At 35.3% G+C, this 21476-nt stretch overlaps 1 protein-coding gene across 1 annotated transcript; it reads left to right on the top strand.

The window, feature by feature from the left end:
* Positions 1–344: 344 nt before the first annotated feature.
* LOC127848475 (uncharacterized) lies at positions 345–21476 on the top strand. The gene is made up of 5 exons (XM_052380954.1): positions 345–627; positions 2982–3042; positions 7266–7382; positions 12141–12207; positions 20891–21476. Exons 2-5 carry the CDS (start codon positions 2991–2993, stop codon positions 20985–20987), a joined length of 333 nt encoding a protein of 110 aa, XP_052236914.1. The 5' UTR covers positions 345–627; positions 2982–2990; the 3' UTR covers positions 20988–21476.

Below are 21476 nucleotides of genomic sequence, written 5' to 3'. Positions count from 1 at the left end.
CAAGGGTAGTCAATATCTCGTGCACAAAACACACGTGTTTTAATGTTATATCGAAAAGATTAATCACGATTTGTTTTACTTTCCTGATAAAGGTTAATTCGGCAATTCCGGTGCAACGGCCGAACCTTTTCACTCTGATATTATTTTGTAACTGTTATTGTTATTTACCGGAAGCGAGTGTTGCTAAACTCCCGGAAATTTTTCAATACGACAGAGAAAATAATCGAAAATTTCCCTTGTATCAATAATTAACGATGTCAACGTAGTATAGCGATTGCTGACGGAAAGCGACGTGACTTTTCGGAAATTCCCGAAAGAAGATGATTAGTTAAATATACACGCGAGGGCGTTAAATTTGGCGTCAGTGATTGGTTCAATTGCCCTGCGACAGTTTACGAGCCTATAGCGGATGATGGAAATATGTTATTTAATTAAGGACGTGATTTTATGAAACGTTGTCACCGAAGAATACAGAGCACAGACGGGTGTATTTATTGGCGACTGAAGCGTGTACGGAAACAAACACTCGCGTTCATGAGTGCTGACGAAGAAATTTAACTCAATTCGTAACTTAACATCGACGGAAATCTTTTAGAATAATTTACAACGACTTAGGCACATTTAAAGGTAAGTGATAATTGTGTAAGTCGCGCTTGATGTTTGATACCACATACGCATAAGATAATGAAATTATACGAATAAAATTATCGTTGTATTACATTTGTAAATTAATTGAATCAAACAGTACCGTTATAAAAAAAAATTAAGTATTAGATAGAAATATACAAAAATGAACAAACGCCCTTTCATACAAATAATATGTATAAATGCGCCCGCAGCAATGTTATGCTAAGGCTATATAATTAATGTATGCTTTGTTATATAAATATGCGAACAATTTATTTTATTTCCCAATATTAAACACATAAAATGGAAATAATCACTTTCTTATTAACATTCAGTATACGAATATTTGTCAGTAAGTTAGCAAATTGTTTTTTATCTCATCTTCATTCCGACATTAGCAAATAAAACATCTTTTGATAGATTTTGATGCATTTAACAATATTGAAATTCATCTTACACGCGCAATATAACGAGTGATTTGATGTTCAGTGTACTTTATATTGTTTCTTGTTGTCAAACAGACACAAACAATGTGATTTTGTTGGATTAAATACAAAACCGATACAGTATTGAATATACATAAATGTATTTGCTGGAAACGAAAAACTGAAACACCCGTGAAGGCTTGGGGTAAATGTTTAACCCATTTATGCCTAGCGTCTAGAAAAAAAGCCTTTGCAAACAGCGTTGACCCAGATGAGATGCCGCATGATGCGGCGTCTCATCTGGGTCTGCGCTGTTTGCTTAAAGGAGTTTCTGTAAGAATTATTCCAAATATAGAAATAAATATACTAGACATTCCTAATTTTGGAAATAAATTGATCCAATTTAGAAGGATGGGAGAGTCCGCTAGGCATAAATGGCTTAAAATGCCTCGCTAAATATGCGTACCTGTATTCAACCTTAACCCACTGTTCTCTATGTGACTATTCAATGAAGTTGAAGGTTTTTTCTGCTATTTAAAAATGTCCGTAAAACGGACCCGATCCCAAAGCAAACATACTCGATCCAAAACCAAAATGTTAAAAAAATCCCTTTTTCCAAAAAAGTGTGGGTTTTTTTTTTAGAAAGAAGTGTCTACTGATTATTTATCTAAATTTTATTTCATAAACATCTTTTAAGTATATAACTATAATTTATATTATTTGTCATGTTGTTTGTTGATAACAAAATTCCAATTTGGGCCATTTTTTCGATAAAAAAATCCCAAATTTGCCATTTATCGATTAATCAAATTAAATTAAGCCAGACTCATTTTCCCAAAATGGACAGACCCCCCCCCCCCCCGATTTATAATAATTATTATATTATGCTACTCTCGGTCTTTCTTAAAAACAATTACCACTATGTTGACATATTCGATAACCGCAGTATAGTGGAAGTTTCCATCCATGCCCAAATGTATGCCTGATCATTAATCTAAATTCATGTATGATCTACTGCAATTTCGTTCGTTAGAATTTACTATACGAATGTGCATTTGACTACCACTATTATTTGTTAACCTCAATTATAAAATACACTATTTCCACATACGTGCATGCACATTTCAAATTGAATATTTCATAATTAACCCATTTATGCCTTGTGGTCCCTCCCATCCTTATAAAGTGGATCAATTTATTAAAAAAAATAGGGATGTCTATCATATTTATTTCTATATTTAAAATATTTCTTACAGAAATTCCTTTGAGCAAACAGCGCAGACCCTGATGAGACGCCGCGGCGTCTCATCTGGGTCTACGCTGTTTGCCGAGGCCTTTTTTCTAGACGCTAGGCATAAATATGTAAACATGATTGCCGTTTTATCCCGTAAACTTCGATGCGATAAAACTATTGTTCTGTTCAGTTATGTTCTAGAATAATCGAAATATTTTCGCATCCGTGAGGGTGCTTAATGACCAAGTATTTGTTTTATTTGTGATTTCTGGCTATTAGCCAACTCTTGTGTATCGAAACGCCGCATATAGCTTTTTAGCATAATCATGCCATATGTACGCTGTATATTTCTGTGTATCATGCGGCGCTTTATACCCTGGTAATCTAATACTTGCGTTTAAGAACGACTGTCGTGAATGTGATAATTTTCTAAAACATGTTAACACGTTATTTCGTAAACGAATAACGAACATATCTGAACAAATTCGTTAAGAAAACATGTTATATATTTTAGTTTTTATAGCGCTCATAGTTACCCTGGGCACTTCATAATTCGTTGACCGCGTTTAGTTCAACTGATTTTAATCTGTGTCTAAATGCAGGTCACATGTTCACCTGCCTGAAAAAATATCGAAGTGATGTTAACACTGATCTCAAGTTGATGCAACTGAAATTTTATATGTTTTTTTTTGCAGTAATTAATCATGAACTACATGTACCACGTGACCTGTGTGCAAATTCTGTTCGTTTTGACAGGTAAGTTCTTATTCCATTTTTTCACTGTTTGTCCAGTTCTATTGATCACGTGTCAATCAAGATGGCGACGTCCGTGCAAAAAAATGTATTGTCGCCGTGTTATATCTCTTGTTACTTTTGTTTAATTTTTAAATGCCGCTCACTTCCCTGTCATATCAGTAAGACATTGATTAGTGTTCATTTCGTATTCATATTCGCTTTATATCTCGACCTTTTTTAGCGGGAGCTGTAATTGTGTGATCCCGCTAAGAAGTTTCGTAGCGAGTAAAGTTGAGATATAACGATTAATAATACGAAATATTAACGCTCATCCATTAACCCATTTATGTCTAGTGGACTATCCCATCCTTCAAAGTTGGATCAATTTATTTCCAAAATTAGGTATGTCTAGTATATTTATTTCTATATTTAGAACATTTCTTACAGAAATTCGTTTAAAAAAACAGCGCAGACCTAGATGAGATCCCGCATCATGCGGCGTCTCATCTGGGTTAACGCTGTTTGCCAAGGTCTTTTTTTCTAGACGCTAGGCATAAATGGGTTTATGTAAATGGCTTTTATTACTTCCGCAAACGAAATTTGAATGGGGGTATATTGGAATCACTCTGTCTGTCAATCGGACGGTTGTTCTGTCCGAAAAAAATAGTATACTTTTGTGAAGCGAACTTACATAATGAAGTGTTAATATGCCAGACATTGTCTCTATGGCCAATGGTCCACCTTAACTTGAGTAATGAGTCCATGAATAATTATTTTAAAACATTGTGTCGCAAACTGCTTTCCAATTTCTCAAGCGATTCTATTAAAACTTGAAATATGCATCAATATGGATATTTCATGTTCGCGACACAAATTTCTCACTAAAAGATTTGCAAATTCTAGGGAAAGCCAGAGTAACCGGGGAAAACCCCAGTTGTCTGGTGACCTTTATATCTCAAGCGTTGAATTTCAACGTAAACGTAAAATATGTCAGCACCATCACATGTAGCTGTGTAGGGCACAATTTTCACTCGAAATTTACTTTAGAATGTTATGTTAAAAACTTATGCATTTAGTTCCAAAATAGAAACTTAACTGACATTCTTTTGAGGGCTGTATTTTGAAACAATACATTTTAAACAATGAATAAAAAAGAAACCAATTAAGTCATCATTCAAGAACCCTTTTCCACGTTTTTATGAGCAATAATTTACATGAAACGACTAAGGACACGTAAATGTGTACGTTTTGCCGGTGTACTCAGTTATAAACAATACAATACGGTTGTTTTCAATTTCCGGTAAGAAAACTATTTACATGCCCGCCTTCGTTATTTAATTAAAGAAATGTTGCACTTCATTGCGTAAAATGTTGACCTTGTTATATGCATTGAATATCGGGCAGAGGATAGAACACAAAGGAATAAATATGAACCAAATTTTCATAGTGTATTGAACAGCCGTTTTATCCCACTTTTACGCGAATTCTGTTGATTAAAGCCCCGTTTATTAAATTTCTGCCATAATCAACGGCACGTGCTACATTGTTAGGCTACGTTGTCAACAAATGTAGTTCCTTGTATATAACAACTAAAAGTTATATTGATGTTATAAAAAATTTAGATTTGCAATTCAATATGAATAACATTGTAATTAATAACGCACGACTTTTTGTCACAGAACGATATTCTGATTTAAAAAAAATGATTATTTGAGTAGCGGTTATTTTTGGAACGCGGAGTTATACACTGACCTTGGTTACACTACAGTCATTATCAAAGTTCGACAAACACTCATGAAAACTAATTTTGTTTAAATAAAAAGGTTTACTGAATAAAAAGTGGGATAAATAGAATAATAGATTAGTGTTGATTATAGATCGGTTTATCATGCTCGGCACGAAAACGAAAAGGCACTTGCCAAGGCTCGTGCTTTTTGTTTTCTAAGCCTCGAATGATAAACCTGATCTATAATCAACACTAACCTATTATTCTCTATGTATTGACTGCGGAACACTGGCTTTATTGTACATAACATCTACAGTTTTCTGTTCCCTATTTTCACAATATGTTTTCGGTAAGTTAAATAACAAGGGACAAATACAATTTGGGATTGTGAACTCTGAACTGTTTTATTTGTTTAAGTAAAAAGCCCGTGGTCTATGAGATCAAATGTCTTTTGTAAGTATAAAAAAATATATATTTATTTTTTAATTCTCTTTGTTGTTTGATAAACAGCTTTCTAATAGGAAAGGATATACAGTATATTATTCGAACCGATGTAAAATATTAATTTTATTTATGTTTTAAACTTGTTTAACATGTTGGTGTAACAATTATATACGGATGAATTATACTATTCTCTGACAAAAGTATGAACAGAGTTGTTGTAGGCAAAGATTGGACTATTCACAGATGTACAGTAATAGTTAGTTTAGGAATTGTAGAATATCAGTTCGAATTTCAAGACATCGGACCAACGGCCGTGTTCAATTCCATCGCAGATGCGAATCGAAGATTTATTTCCCAGAGTGGCCATTACTCAATGTGACAAATTTACCGTATACCCATATCATTGTCACAAAATCACCGTTTTCAATAGTCGCAAAACGACGGAAATAGACCACTTGTTGATATCGCTGTACGAAACGTAATTAACTCCCGCGACAAGTTGTAAATTGATACTGTCATCGAACTGTCAATAATGTTCTTCATTGTAATCGATACGCTTCAATGCAATTAATAACTTTTCTAAGATTGGTGTAAGACAAAAACAGATCGAACTTTTGCGTGTGGGTTTATTTGCACACGTGGAACAATTGGGTATCTCACCGCATGGAATCACGTGCTATGGTTTTCAAATTGATTGGATGTGTTTAAGAATTTGATTTGTGATTAATGTAAAAGCGCCGTGACGTCATAAATGCTGCGAATCAACAATGACATCAAAGCCAGTCATATTTCCAAACCTTATTTTGCTGTTCCTGCATTGTGATTATGGAGACTAATTAATTTGCAAAACACCTTTTACCGATTTAGATCGTTATAAGAGTGAATAAATAGTACGTGTTAAGAAGACCGAAGTTTGAACACGGTAATCACCATTAAAAAGCCGATAACAGGCAGTTGAAATAAATATAGTAATAGTATATATTCAAAACAGGTAAAAACGTAACTTAAGCTTAACTGACATTGATGAATATTTCAGATATTAAATTTAAAAAAAAATCTTTAATATGCGTACCCGCCACAAAAGAGTAGTCTAAATTTAAGTTTACTTTTCGAATCATAAATTAAAGAAACAAACGGCTAAACTTCATTACAGAGCTTCCTAAGGATAAATGCGAATGAAAGCTTGTATATATATATATATATATATATATATATATATATATATATATATATATATATATATATATATATATATATATATATTCTATTTTTTTTAAAGATTTGATTGTTTTTAAACTTTTTATATTGGGTTGGTCGAACTTTAAGCTTACATTGCGCTGTATTGAAGAAATTTATCATGTATACACATTCAACTTGCATTGACCTATTTATCTTTTGGTGAACATATTGCGGCACCAGACAGGAGAGTTATGCCTTCCACAAATTGTTTTCTTAATTTACAAACATTTACCATTTGAAGCCTTTTCCACCAATTATTATTTAATTCATGATCCATTGGCATCCGTTCAAATGAAAGAAAATGACGATAATTTCAGTGAAACTATTTCGTCAGTAAAAAAGATTTGTAATGTGTTAACTCTTGAAATAGCTAAGCGTGAAAGGAATATAAACGTTACTGAACGTTAGATACAAACGAAGTCGGTTGTTCGGTTAGCGCATTGTTTGTTACACGGACATCTCATCTACAAAACGTTCATTAGGTATGTATTTAAATTAATAAGAGGGATGATACAAGCTCCGGATCATCACGTAGTGCACCCACAAGCACCGAATGACGTCATTAACTTCGAAATTCACACACAGTATGAACGTCGCGGTCCATTTACTCCCGAAGCAGCTTTTTTCATAGAAACTATACTGTTAATAATCACCTTATAATTTTTATTTAACCGACTTCACTGCGTTTTTTTTATTTTGGTGTATACTGGTCTCTTGCCAACACTTTCGGCATAAGTTTTCGAATACATTTGTCCACTTTAAATTTAATAAATTTAACATTTCGTTAAACTTATTAAATAATTGTATTTATCAACTTTGGTTGCATGTATTATAGCACACCTAACGGACGCTCGGGACCTTAGGGACTTACCGGAAGTGGCTCCTAACACAGGCGTGCTGCTTTCTGCGCTATGCATCGAGGACGGGATCCTTCGACCAGAGTGTTTAGAAGGTAACGAAATAATAATATACTGGCTTCAGATTCATCTTCTTCATGTTTTAAGCACTGCGATAGAAATGTTCACTTCTGCTTCTTGTACGAAGGCAGTAGTTATCGATCGGGCATCCACAAGCTTGGTACAAAAGTCGTATCCGTTCTTACAAGTAATTCTTGCTCATTGTTTGTACGAATTGTAGTTTCATTTTCATTAACATATTTTCAGTAACTATGATGAGACATTATCAAAGGATTATACGTGTTGGTTTGAACCACCTTACCCTCAGATAAGAAGGTTTTTTCGAAAACGAGCAATTTCGGATATAGTAAATCCCACCGTTTTTCTAAGATTGTCATGACACGTTTTAAATAGTATAATAACAATTTAGAATAATGCTTCCTAAATATATTTTATTGCGTGTATTTCGGATATTTTTGCAGAAAATACGCAAAAGAACTAATATGCAAACTAATCGGTTCTGAATGGATTATTCAACATTTAGACTAACATATAAAATGAATACATTAAAAAACAACACTGGTCTATCCATAATTCTCGAAAATAGCACAACGCGTTTTGCCAGTTTGTATATATTTGTTTTTGTACTTGTCCCTCAAAAAGACGTTTTTATTTTTTGCTGGACTTTGTTCGCTGGCTTTAATTGCTGTATTTTAGTGTCAGTCATAGCTCAAACTTGAATGCCGATGCATCGGTTAAGCCTGATTTCGAGAACAACGCGTGCATCTTACAATAGATTGGTTCGCGTTTTCTCAAAGTAAGCGTGAATGTTACAATAGATAAGTTTTTAAACGAGACAATTCTTTCGCGTAGTCTGTGAGCTGCAAAGAAAATCGCACAAAAATCAAAATGGCTAAACGCTCCAATGCCGGGGGCTATAGTCAATTGTTTGTTCGATAATAACTGACAGAAGGTATTGCAATTAATGAGAATGATAAAATATATTTTAGGCGGATAAATATCACATGACTTTTAGTGACATTTCTTTCAGTGACGCATTTTACAACATTTTTCAAAATTATAAAAATCACGATTGTCGCCGATCATTCTGAAATCAGGGACCAAGATTAAAATAGTACCATTCCAATTAACCCATTTCTGCCTAGTGGACTCTTCCATCCTTCTGAATTGGATCAATTTATTTCCAAATTTAGGGATGTCTAGTATATTTATTTCTATATTTAGAATATTTCTTACAGAAATTCCTTTAAGCAAACATCGCAGACCCAGATGAGACGCCGCATTATGCGGCGTCTCATCTGGGTCTACGCTGTTTGCCAAGGCCTTTTTTCTAGACGCTGCGAATAAATGGGTTAATACCGTAAAGAAATAGCGTTCATAAGCGCAGCTAGTGAATAATAATTCTCGCTTTAATTACAAAAAGTAAGATCGCGTTAGAAAATAAATTCGTTTTGCATTATCGTTCATTGTACTTTAAAAATAGTATATTAAAAAATGTACAATAACACATGCGTATTTACATCATATATCGAGAACATTCGATTGGAAACAATTCGCAAGAGCTTACGGTTCTAACAGTTACAATAAACAACCTTAATTTACCGATTAATCTGAAGAAAAAAAAACAGATGAATCTCCAGTACCCAATTTAATATATTTGTATTACGTAAAGTTACAGAACCTGAAAATCTAGACCAAGACACTGTTTAAATGCATAACTTGGTAAATACCCACTTGATCTAATAATAAAATCTAGAATGATAAAAACAATAGTATTACAGGAAAACCCACTATTTTTGTTCATGTTTAATCGATTAAAAATACGATGTATTACAATGATCAGTCGAAATGGTTAATCTTTGTTGCAAACATATTATACTCCACTGGTATCTTAACTAAGAGGACATGTCTGCGAGTAACATACAGAAGCAATCAATGAAATGCTAAAGAATGCATAGAATACCGGAATACATGGATAGAACATTCACCTAAAAAGAGAAATGTTCGACTTACTTTATGACAACACTCAATTTGAACATAACTTAACGGCCTTTCAAAAATCACTAATATTAAGGATGTTACATTTCCGTACCTGTAATTACTGATTCGCAGTAAAAAATTATTTGCAAAAGTTCACTCCTCATATAAATAAAAAAAGTAGTGTTTGTAATACAAATGATATTGACGATGACATGTATTACCTCTTAATTTTCATTATATCAAGAGTCAACATTAATTCCTTCTAAATACGCCTTGCTTCCAAATGCCTTAAAAAATTTCGGGCGATAATTTTTTCTCATAATCTTGTCAAAATTGAAAACACATCTGCATTTATGAAACAATCAATTAATGCCATCTTTTACGAAAGATTGATAAGCGCCGAATTACGTACCTTTTGCTCATACACACAATAATAATACATTGTATTCTTTCACGTTAACAGAAAAGAGTTATTAAAACCATCAAGGAAAACTCGCATTACTCTCCATCGTGTTTGTACGTGTTGCTGCTGTTCTTTTCTCTGATGTCCCATTTCAATGCATATGCCTTTAAGTAACACATGTGCGTCATAAGGGTTGTACACATTTTAAGGGTATACAAATACTTTTAACAAATTCCCGTGCGACGCTTTAATTTCTATTTTGTAATAATCAACTGCATACTATTCACCAACATATTATGTTCTTATTGTAATAATCAACTGCATACTATTCACCAACATATTATGTTCTTATTTGCTTAGCAATGTGTAGAAGTTAAATTACATTCGCCTCCGAAACAAGTTCCTACACTGTTACCTTCGCCAAAGTTGAACTTATCTCGGGATCTTTTAGTAGAGCTAGTTCGATTCTTTGCTATTTGTTTGTAATATATTATGTTAAATAGTACACCTATAAATTTCAATAACAACAGGACATCATTTTGATCACTTTTAAAAATCATTATGTTCATGCCAACGGAGTTTTATTATAATTACATATATGTTTTTATGCCCCCTGATCGAATGATCGGGGGTTTATCGTTTTTGGTTTGTCTGTCTGTCCCAAACTTTAAACTTGGTCATAACTTTTGCAATATTGATGATAGAAACTTGATATAATGGCATGCATGTGTATCTTATGGAGCTGCGAATTTTGAGTGGTGAAAGGTCAAGGTCGTCCTTCCAAAAATTAATTCAAAGGGGGAATTGTGTTTCTGACAAACACATCTCTTGTTTACATATTTTATTACATTTTTGTCCCTAAAAGACGATAACTTTCCAATCGCGATCACTTTCCCAAACTATTTATCATATAAAGTACTGTGTGTTTGTTGTTTAGCTTACTTTCCCACTCAATGTAGTCTCTCATAAATGACAAAGTTTGTTGTCTAATAGCGAATAGAGCGAAAAGAGCGAAAAGAGCGAATAGAGCGAATAGAGCGAATAGAGCGAATAGAGCGAATAGAGCACTGTTATTTTTCTGTTCAACATTCTGAAGACTCTTTCTAAAGTAGCTTAATGTAAACGAAAGTGGAGACTGGCGTGATTTTGACAAGTCGATAGCGCAGTGTTAGGCAGGAACAAAAACGAACATTATAAGCTAATGCCAGAAAATAAAATGCATTAAAAATACGTGAGCTTTTATATGTAATGAACGTTCATTTGGGGTTCGGGCTTACGCCTTCTTGGTAACTCATCAAAACTGCAAATCGTTGCTAATTGAGGGTTATACAACGTTGTATAAAAGATATATACAACCAACAACGTTGACGCACTTTTTTTTTTTTTTGGGGGGGGGGGTAGAAAAGAAGGTAAAAATGAAAGCTTTTCCAATATCGCGCAAGGACCATATATAAATAAGGGACCAAACAATAAGCGCACTTTTATGGCGTCATAATCGATTAACATTGTTATCTACATCTCTCTGATTTCAAATTAAATATACATCGTATAATCGACCCATGTTGCGAAAAACTCATTTTAGACCAAATCGAAAAACAATTACGTTGAAAATCAACATTTTTCCGCGCGGTTTTATTAGCCTCAATATTAGTTAATTGAACATATTCCTAGCGATTCCATCTGCGAAATATTTGACAAATTGATTTATTCCTTCAGATACTGCAATGATATTGCCCCGTTCTCTTATCTCGCAATATTAATGTCATCCTACACCGCTATTTAACAAACATTGCGCTCGAACATGGTTTCACAGGGTTTTGATTTTGATTGTTAATGTTCCGCAAAGAAAGTTGAAACTGAACGTTTATACTTTGACGAGAACCATTTATCTGAACATTGGATCAGCGCAAATATTTATATTCGCAATAAAAAAAATAATGTAAGTGCTGTCTTTCTAACACGACTTGTCGTTAAACTTGTATTGAATCATTATTAACGACAATGTTTTTCAGTCAACTTATACTCGCTTAACTTCGTGTAGACAAGTACACAATTGCCGTTGTATAACTACTCATAACCAATGACAAAAGTAGTCCATAAACTATGCAAAATGTGTAGTCAATAACATGACCACAGCGGCGTCTTTAAAATTGCAGACATATTTATCACAGCACTTTAATTTGTGTGCCGTTTGTTTGTTTGTTTTAAAATACTGTAAAACCGAAAATTTTATATCAAATAGAAGGCAAATATCATATATTACTAGTAACATAGACGTGAATGCAACCATTGTAAGATAACAAAGTTAATAAACAACAACACAGACACCATACACAGCGGTATTCAATAACATTATAAAGTAAAGTGTCACACATTCACAGCGAAACGTTGTTGTTGTTTTTTTTTTCAGATGTATCCACGCTTTCCATCCGGAAATTCCTGGACAAAGTACTCGAAGAAATTCGCGACAATCAAAGGTATATGATTCAAGCAATTTTCTTCACCTCGTTTCGTTTGCGGCTGGGGTTTTCAACCGTCCATTCGGCAGTCCGTCTGTTGTTGTTTTTCTGTCCTTTTATGAACAATTATGTCATTTTCTTCCGTCCTGTTACAAAAAGTCCGTCTTAGTTTTGTTCGTCCGACATTACGTCTGTTTAGCATGCCCGCATACCATTCGATTCGTCCCCGTTTGTTTGTGTTTTCTGATAGCTCCCTGAAGTGTTTTTCGTTTCCAATCTTGAACGATTGTATGAAGTCAATACCTTTTTTAAAGAAGTGATACGCTTCGCAGAACTTTGATGTACATGTTTTGCAGACAATTGAATCTCTAGCAACAAATCTCTTCGAAAACTACCTCGAGCGGGGAAATGCTTTTGAAATGACTACTGATTTCTAAATATTGTATTTAAATGACGAACAAGATGAGTATTGATGCAAATCATCAAATGGCGTCGGGAATTTCAGTGTAAAAGGCACTCAATGAAATTACATGGAACGATTTTTTTCTACTGTAAATATTAATATATTGGCCGATTATTTTAATCAAAATAGAAAAAGATACTGGTATAACCATTATCTCTGATTTTGTGTTATAACCCCCAAATAACCATTATCTATGATATTGTGTTATAACCCCCAAATAACCATTATCTATGACTTTGTGTTGTAACCCCCAAATATTCCATAGTTCATGTTATTAACATTGGTTTCCTTTTTTTTTACTGGCATCCGTGTGCAATTTTCATTAATGGAACAGAACTGTATAGGTTTAAAAAAAACTGCTTCATCTCACAAAATGCGCATTGATAGTGTCACCTGAAAAAGTCCATACCAAAGGGTCCATTCCACCTGGATAGTAATACGTGTCGCGCTTCGCGTTCTATATGTGGTTCTTAAAAAAAACGAGGAGTGCTTGACTCTAGGGAAAAGGGTTGCTGGGACACAGCTCCTCCTTGATAAGCGGCTGTGTCGGACCGTATTTGGTACAAAAACGAATATGGTACAAGTTTGTACCATATTCGGCCGAATATGGTACAACTGTCTAATTGTACCATATACGTATCTGCAGTTTTGGGGTAAAATGCCTGACCGAATTTGGTACAAACTTGTACCATATTCGGATGAAAAATGTACCACATTCGTTCCGAATATGATACACACTCATCATCGTAATCATCATCATCATCATCATCGTTATCTCATCATCATCATCATCATCATCATCATCGTTATCTCATCATCATCATCATCATCATCATCATCATCATCATCATCATCACATCAATTATCAACACCCCAATGATCATCATCGTTGTTATCTTTACCAACACCACCATCATCATCACCATCAAAACCAACATCATCATATCCATTATCATGATCGTAATGGTGATCACAAAAGTTTTTTTTGTGATGATAATGACAGCGATGTTTTCGGTCGATAATGAGGATGTTGTGATGATGATGACGACGATGAGAATATCATCATCATCATCGGCCAATAAACATCGCCATCATCATCATCACAAATATTTTGTTATCATCATCATCATTATCATCATCGTCGGCCGATAAACATCGCCGTCATCATCATCTAAAAACTTATCATCATCATTATAACCATCATCATCGTCCGATAAACATCGCTGTCATCATCATCCCAAAACGTTTGTTATCATCATCATCATCATCATTATCATCATCATCATCATCATCACCACAATCATCAAACCCCAATCATCATAACCACTGTCATCATCATCACCACCACCATCATCATCACAATTTTTTTACCATCATCATCATCACAAATGTTTTGTCATCATCATCATCACATATTCATTTTACATTTTGTATTTTATAATTTGTTTCATTCAAGAGATTCAACAAACTTGTACTTTTTTCATTTATTGGTATACTGACAGGATTTTTCAAAGTAATATTGAAGAACATAGAACAGCATTTAAATTTTAATCCAACTGTAGCATTTTGACAAGACATAATATACATATATACATTCATTTTAGTAGCATCCAAAATATCCCAAATGTGCTTCGTAAAAAGTTACCAGTAAATGAGCAAATGACAACAAATTTCCGGTAGAAGAACATAATCATCAATCACAAAAATAACATAACAGGTTTCCAAACACCGATATACATGTATATTTCACCTGTAATGTCTGTACATGACATCTATGATATCATACCAACCGATTCCACTAACACGCAAACGCAGCCATGCGTTTGCCCATTTTGGCCCCTTGATGATTTCTTTTATTGCCGAAATAAGACCGCTGTTTCTGCCCGCTCTTGTTAATAGGAAACGAACGCTAACAGGATTTCTGTTACTAGTATCTAGTCCAATATCCGGCCGAATGTAAATTCTAGGTGTTTGCAAACTCATTGACCTTATTAAATCTCTAAAGGGTTTGCCGACCTTCGCCAACACAAACTGGATTGACGGGTTTGATTGTATGCAGAACTTAAAAATTTCAACTTGAATGTGAAGTGGTAACATCAGAAATGGAAAAGTCGTTCGCTTCTGTGCCCTCCTATTGTTTATCATATCTTGAAGCTCTTTCAGGGCTGAACACACAGAGACGTCACCGTTGTCGCCAGAGTCACCGTTGTCGCCGGAGTCACCGTTGTCGCCAGACGCAGCGTTGTCGCCGGAGTCACCGTTGTCGCCGGAGTCACCGTTGTCGCTGGAGTCACCGTTGTCGCCGGAGTCACCGTTGTCGCAAGAGTCACCGTTGTCGCCAGACGCAGCGTTGTCGCCAGATGCAGTGTTGTCGCCAGACGCAGCGTTGTCGCCGGAGTCACCGTTGTCGCCAGACGCAGCGTTGTCGCCGGAGTCACCGTTGTCGCCGGAGTCACCGTTGTCGCTGGAGTCACCGTTGTCGCCGGAGTCACCGTTGTCGCAAGAGTCACCGTTGTCGCCAGACGCAGCGTTGTCGCCAGATGCAGTGTTGTCGCCAGACGCAGCGGTGTCGCCGGAGTCACCGTTGTCGCCAGAGTCACCGTTGTCGCCAGACGCAGCGTTGTCGCCTGACGCAGCGTTGTCGCCAGACGCAGCGCTGTCGCCAGAGTCACCGTTGTCATACGACTGTTCTAAGCGTGATATTATGTCCTTGTACACGCGTTGATTGATACGGATACTAACGTAATGCATGCCAAATCCTTCTGGGAAATACCCCAATGCAATTGTTCCAACATCACCATCGAACTTTCCATCTGCTGACACAATTGATGAGTGTTCTAGTCCTCGGGTAGAAACTACCAGGCACTGCAAATTATATTCTCTCATAAGTGCAATGAGCGTGAGGTTGTCGCCGTATGTCCCATTCTTAGACATATTCTTAACGTATTCATCAAATGTTTCATCATAGACAAAAGTTTCATAGAAATATCTGTTTTCTACAATGTGATGGACTGCTTCCTTACGTAAAGCATCTACGTCTTTGTATATACCAATTTTACCAAGTTGATGCGATATAGCAGCAAATTGACAATTTCCATCCGGATTTGGGTCCATGGCAATATTCACCCCATCCAACAACTGCAGATTTTCATGGTGTGTTAAAACATGATAGTACTTAGTTCTGTGATTTTGTTTCTCTGAGCGGTTCTGTTTTAATGAATGTTTTTTAATTTTTCGTTGTTTCTCTAACGCAACAGTTAGGCTAGTCATGTTTTCGACCCCCAACCGATTTGCTTACGAATCCAAGTTCGGGTTTGTTCGGTACTTGAAATGACACGATATAAACACCATTTCGTTTTACTTTTTCTACCTTGCCTTCGATAACATATCTTTTGGTTGGCACCCTGGATTTTCGAAAGGGATAGCGAATTAATACTGTCTCTCCTACTTTGTACTTGCTTGGGGAAGTTGCGTTTTTCAACAGCGACCTGTAAGCCTTTTTATTTGCTCGCCGTATGGTTTTCTTTATTTCACGAGAATTATGACGTTCTTTGGTAAAAACATGACTTCTTCCGTAGTAGGCTTCAAAGGGCGTGAGACCCCCAAGAACTCGTTTGAAACTTGTGTTTATGGCATAGGCTAAATCTCGAAGCCCTTCGACCCAGTTAAATCCACGTTTACTTTTTGTTGCAAATAGAATCTTGGCCTTTATAACACTGTTTGACCTTTCACACTTGCCCTGTGATTGAGGATGATACGGCCTACTATTGATCATTTTGATGTTGTACTTGTTCAACAAAAGTTTCATACTAGGGCCTTTAAATTCCAGTCCGTTGTCACATTGGATGATGTCAGGGGCAAGGTTAACCATCAACACGTCCTCTAATGCCTTTGCAACTTCACGCGAACTCTTCGTTTTCAGGGGTTTTGGCATAACGTACCTAGAATAAACGTCCACGACTTGTAGAATATAACTGTATGTGGACCCCTTGTAGCTAACACTTTGATTTTTCATGTTAATTATGTCAATCTGCCATCTTTTGCCTGGTTCCTCTTCTGTAATTGTCTTTGGCTTTGGCTTGTTTGTAAATCTCGGATACTTCTCATGGTAATACTTGCTATTGTACAGTATTTCAAGGATAGCTTGTTCCGAGAACCCCGTGTAATTTACTTTCAGTTTGTTGTAAATAACCCTTGCTCCACATCCTTTGTTTTCCATGAACATCTTCTCAACAAATCTAGGAAGATCTTCTTTCACAAGGACTTGCTTTCCGCCACACAATAAAGAACCCCGGTCACCAAGCTCGAAGTCCTTACGTTTTCTAATCATGGCCAAACAATTATTCTCTTCAGGTGTCCGTTTCTTCACAGGGACATCGAACGATCCGTTTAAACATCTGACAATAATGTCGTACTTCGACCTGGGCAAGCACCCTAATTGCTTCCTTTTTCTCCTAATTGCTTCCTTCATCTGAAATAATATAATAAGTTATTATACATTTATACTTCATTAGTTAATAGAGCTTGTATTGAACACCGCGTGTCGAAAACGAATGTCTCACGACATGAGCTGAGCTAAAATCACTCGTCTGATAGCTCCGCTAAAATTTACAATCCGAACTTCCGGGCAATATGCGCAATGAAAGTAGCAAGTACTTCATGTAAAGTTTCATTGAAATCCAACCGAATTCAAATTCAGGGGAAAAATAGCGGGCAAACTTATGGCGGTCAACGGACAAACGGTCTGTAGAAACCAATGCTACGTGGATGGAAGGGATATAAAGAAGGGGCCCTGGGGGCCTAGGTCGCTCACCAGAAGTCACGACTAGGCAGGGTTCGAAGGTCAAAGACCTATAAACTCCATAAAATTTAAAATGTTCAAATCTACAGATTACAGGAGCTCGATCTGATTTTGGTGGAAAATACACTTTCGAAAAAATGACTGTAGCTTAAATATTTTAGCAGTTTAGGAGTTACGCACCCGGAAGGAATGCCACGGACAATTGGATAGACGGACGGACAACTGCAAATGCACTCTGAGGGGGGGGGGGGGGCATAAAACATAAAAATCAATGCATGTTAAAACATCAATGCATATTAAGACAACTGAAAATTAAAATTATGTACAGTACTTACTGTCAAGAATTCTTTTGAAGTTTGAAGAAAGTTTGGATTTCAATTCTTTCTAGTCGAAAATCACAACTTTTCTTGCCGACCGCCAAGTCAAATATGGTTACTGACTTCTGAGTAAGACTCGTGTGCAAAATTCCCGCCTTTTTAAAGCGGCACGTTATCAAAGAAAAAATCGGAAACTTCAAAGCTTTGTCGGCTTCTCAGCAATATGACGTCGGAACGACAAATCAACTTTACAAAGTAATGTTTAGGAATACAGTCACACCTGTCTAAAGCAGCCAGTCAAACATCCTTATTTTTGGAGAGATATATTCATTTAAAAGAGCTCAAAATCTCTTAAATCGGATTTTGGTGAAAATACACTTTCGAAAAAAAAAGTTTTAAAAATTTGAAAATTGCTATTAATGATCTCCACGAAAGTATCTGGCCCGCCCGGGAATCGAACCCAGGCGGCTTGCGTGCCAATCTGACGCGCAACCGACTGAGCTAGCCGGCGAAACAGTTACACAACCAGCAAAATCCATGTAAAGTGTGGTTAGGTTAGCTGTTTCTGTTACTGCTAGTTACGACGACGACGACGACGACGACGACGATGATGATGATGATGATGATGATGATGATGATGATGATGATGATACTTTTGTCACTTCCAATATTAGGTTAATACAATGTATTTGAGTTTGAAAAAAAGTTTACACATCGGCAGACTATTTCATTTATTAAGAAATACATAATTTATGTACCATATACGTAGGCCATTTTCATTTTTATGAGTTTTTTTGGTATGTACCAAATACGTTTTGGCGAGCATAGAAAAACTTATTCCAACCGAATATGGTACAATGTTTGTACCATATTCGGTCGAAAATTGTACCATCTTCGGTCCGAGTATGGTACATTTGTACCATATTCGGCCGAATATGGTACAAATGTACCATATTCGTTTTTGTACCAAATACGGTCCGACACGGCTGTTTCCTTTATCACAACTCATTGTTACAATCAATAATACTTGTCGCGCTTCGCGCTCTATATGTGGTAGGGATAGTACTTAGGGCCTATGATATGATATAACCATAAACAACAACAAAAATACATGCAAAATAGATGTGTTGTTTGCATTTATTTGTTAATATAAAAACACGTGTATTTTTATAAGATATTTAAGAGATGTAAGAAATTTTAATTAACGTTGTCATCACGCGGCATCCATTAATTTAAATGTGCAACGTTGTATTTAGGTTACATTAAAACGCGGTATTTTCTCTCTCTCTCTCTCTCTCTCTCTCTCTCTCTCTCTCTCCTCTCTCTCTCTCTCTCTCTCTCTCTCTCTCTCTCTCTCTCTCTCTCTCTCTCTCTCTCTCTCTCTCTATATATATATATATATATCTATATATATATATATATATATATATATATATATATATATACTGTGAAACCATTTATTTTCGACAGCACAAAATTTCGTCATTTTTATAATAATGACGATTTCGTCAGCACATAAATTCGCCGATTTCTGATTTTGAATTTTAAAAAAATGCGTCAGTCACTATCCGATTTGTGTGTAATACATATTCGCGATCAATCGCAGTTGCGAAAAATCGTGGTACGAATGCGGGAACACACTTGAGAATCACTGCAGGAGGTGGGGCCTGTTTGTCACATGCCAATTAACTAGTCTTTTGTTATCAAGGGACAGTAATGGACCCTTTTAATGTATGCCATTCACACGTTCATTGTTATGATTAGCGGACATGTGGGATCAAATAACCGCTAACGAGTGTTTGTAACAACGAAGCCAATTGCCAATTAGTCTTAAAGCTGGACTGATTTAAAAAAAAACCTGTCCATGTTGTGTTGATGAAACAATGTTGTTTCCTGTTTTTTTGCTCTCTCAATAAAATAAAGTATTTTTTTGCAAGCAAATCAAACTAGTCACTTTTGTTTATATTCTTGGGTATGTGTTCTAGTTGGTATGATTTTTATTAAAATGCTGTCAATACCATTTTAAAACTATTTGTGTTATACGAAAGAGGTTCCAGTTTGTTAAGTGTTTTTTTTTCAAATAAAATGCTTTTTTATTCTGATATCAACATTAAAATTATAAACTCTATGTGTGTGTTTGTTCTTAAAAAGTAAACTTCCGTTATATAAATCAATAACGTCAATAATTTAAAAATAAATAAATTGATACATATAAAATAGTAATAAGTGTGGTTAAACGCAAACAATCAAACAGCAATAAAAATATTCTTTATTAATTTGTGATAAATACGCATGTTGATCACACATCGTCATCTTTTCATTTGGTTTATTGTCTTTCATCGGCATTCGCTGCGTGATGGCTATTATGCAACACCCCTGAAAAACACAACGCACCTAATGGGTAATAAAGTTATAAACAATTAGCGCTAATTCATTACCGTTCTACATAAACGAAGTCAACGCATTCGATACAGCTGTACTGCACACGCGTTTTAAAGAAGTGTAATGTGTGAGTTAAGTACCTTGTGTGATATACATCCCTTTGTGTCAAAACCGGATTAATCTTGATTACGAAACAGCAGTGAATGTGTGCATGGATTATGTTGGAATTAAATGCCCCATGTCTACGGCAAAGTTTTAAAATATTGTTCAACTTAGTGTTTGTTTTTGTTCAAACATAGAGCATGGTTGTTCGTTAGGATCTTAAATTCGCCGATCGGTTGACTGACGAAATTTATGAAAATTAATGCCTGACGATTAATAATGGTTTCACAGTATATATATATATATATATATATATATATATATATATATATATATATATATATATATATATATATATATATATATATATATAATATATATATATACATTGATCCGTACAATAAGTGCTCCTCCCAAGCGAAAAAATAGTCGCCGCTCTCCAGAGCGACGCCAATTAATCAAACTATATTATACAGAGTGTAATACAGTTAAAGAGAAATCATTTTTTTCTGAAGACACAGGGTTATAAATTGAACCTCCGCGCAGAATTCGACTGGTTCCGAACATAACTCCTCCGTTTAAACCGGAAGTAAAACTACATATGGCCTTTGATAAAATGCTTGCTCATATTTTCAGGTATGGCGATATTCGTAGAGAACTTAACGTGAACAAGGATGACGTCATGCCATCTGATGAGGTCATCGCGGAGAAGCGATTTTATTCCAATTGGTGATCAAACAACAACAACAAATATTTAAGAATCTTATTTGTGATAACATTGGTGCAAAACATTATGACATAAAATAATGAGCCGTTCCGCAAAAAGTTGTATAAGTGACGTATGTGGTGACGTAAGAAAATATATGTAAAAATATTTCATGTTGTAGGCCCCATATTGCTGTCATGGAAAAAAACGAGGCTTACAATTAGATAATACCATTTTAATTTCAACGAAATATACTAAGTATACAATGTCATCAATTTGAACATGATTTTGGTCACTATATGGGTGTTGTTGCTGAAGGGCCAATTTTTGTTTAATAAATATATTGGGCACATATAGTGCTAAAAAAGCTTGATAAAAGTAACATATTTATCTATTAACGAATGTAGTGGAAATTTGTAATTAACTTGTGTCGTGTGTTGTTATTGTAAAATTGATTTGTCTAAAAATATATTAATTTTTAAATCAATATAAACAAGCACGTAGAAAGTACAAATA

Source organism: Dreissena polymorpha, chromosome 10 (genome assembly GCF_020536995.1).
Source record: "Dreissena polymorpha isolate Duluth1 chromosome 10, UMN_Dpol_1.0, whole genome shotgun sequence".
In the NCBI taxonomy this organism is placed as follows: domain Eukaryota; kingdom Metazoa; phylum Mollusca; class Bivalvia; order Myida; family Dreissenidae; genus Dreissena; species Dreissena polymorpha.
The sequence above is the reverse complement of the archived record's forward strand: the minus strand, read 5'-3'. Positions and strand labels throughout refer to the sequence as shown.

What these genes read in the sequence shown, in the direction of transcription:
- LOC127848475 (XM_052380954.1), top strand. Translation starts at nt 2,991, where the DNA reads ATGAACTACATGTACCACGTGACCTGTGTGCAAATTCTGTTCGTTTTG. An exon ending in AATTCTGTTCGTTTTGACAG is followed by an intron (nt 3,043 to 7,265) that starts GTAAGTTCTTAT and finishes CATGTATTATAG; the next exon opens with CACACCTAACGGACGCTCGG. An exon ending in TCGACCAGAGTGTTTAGAAG is followed by an intron (nt 7,383 to 12,140) that starts GTAACGAAATAA and finishes TTTTTTTTTCAG; the next exon opens with ATGTATCCACGCTTTCCATC.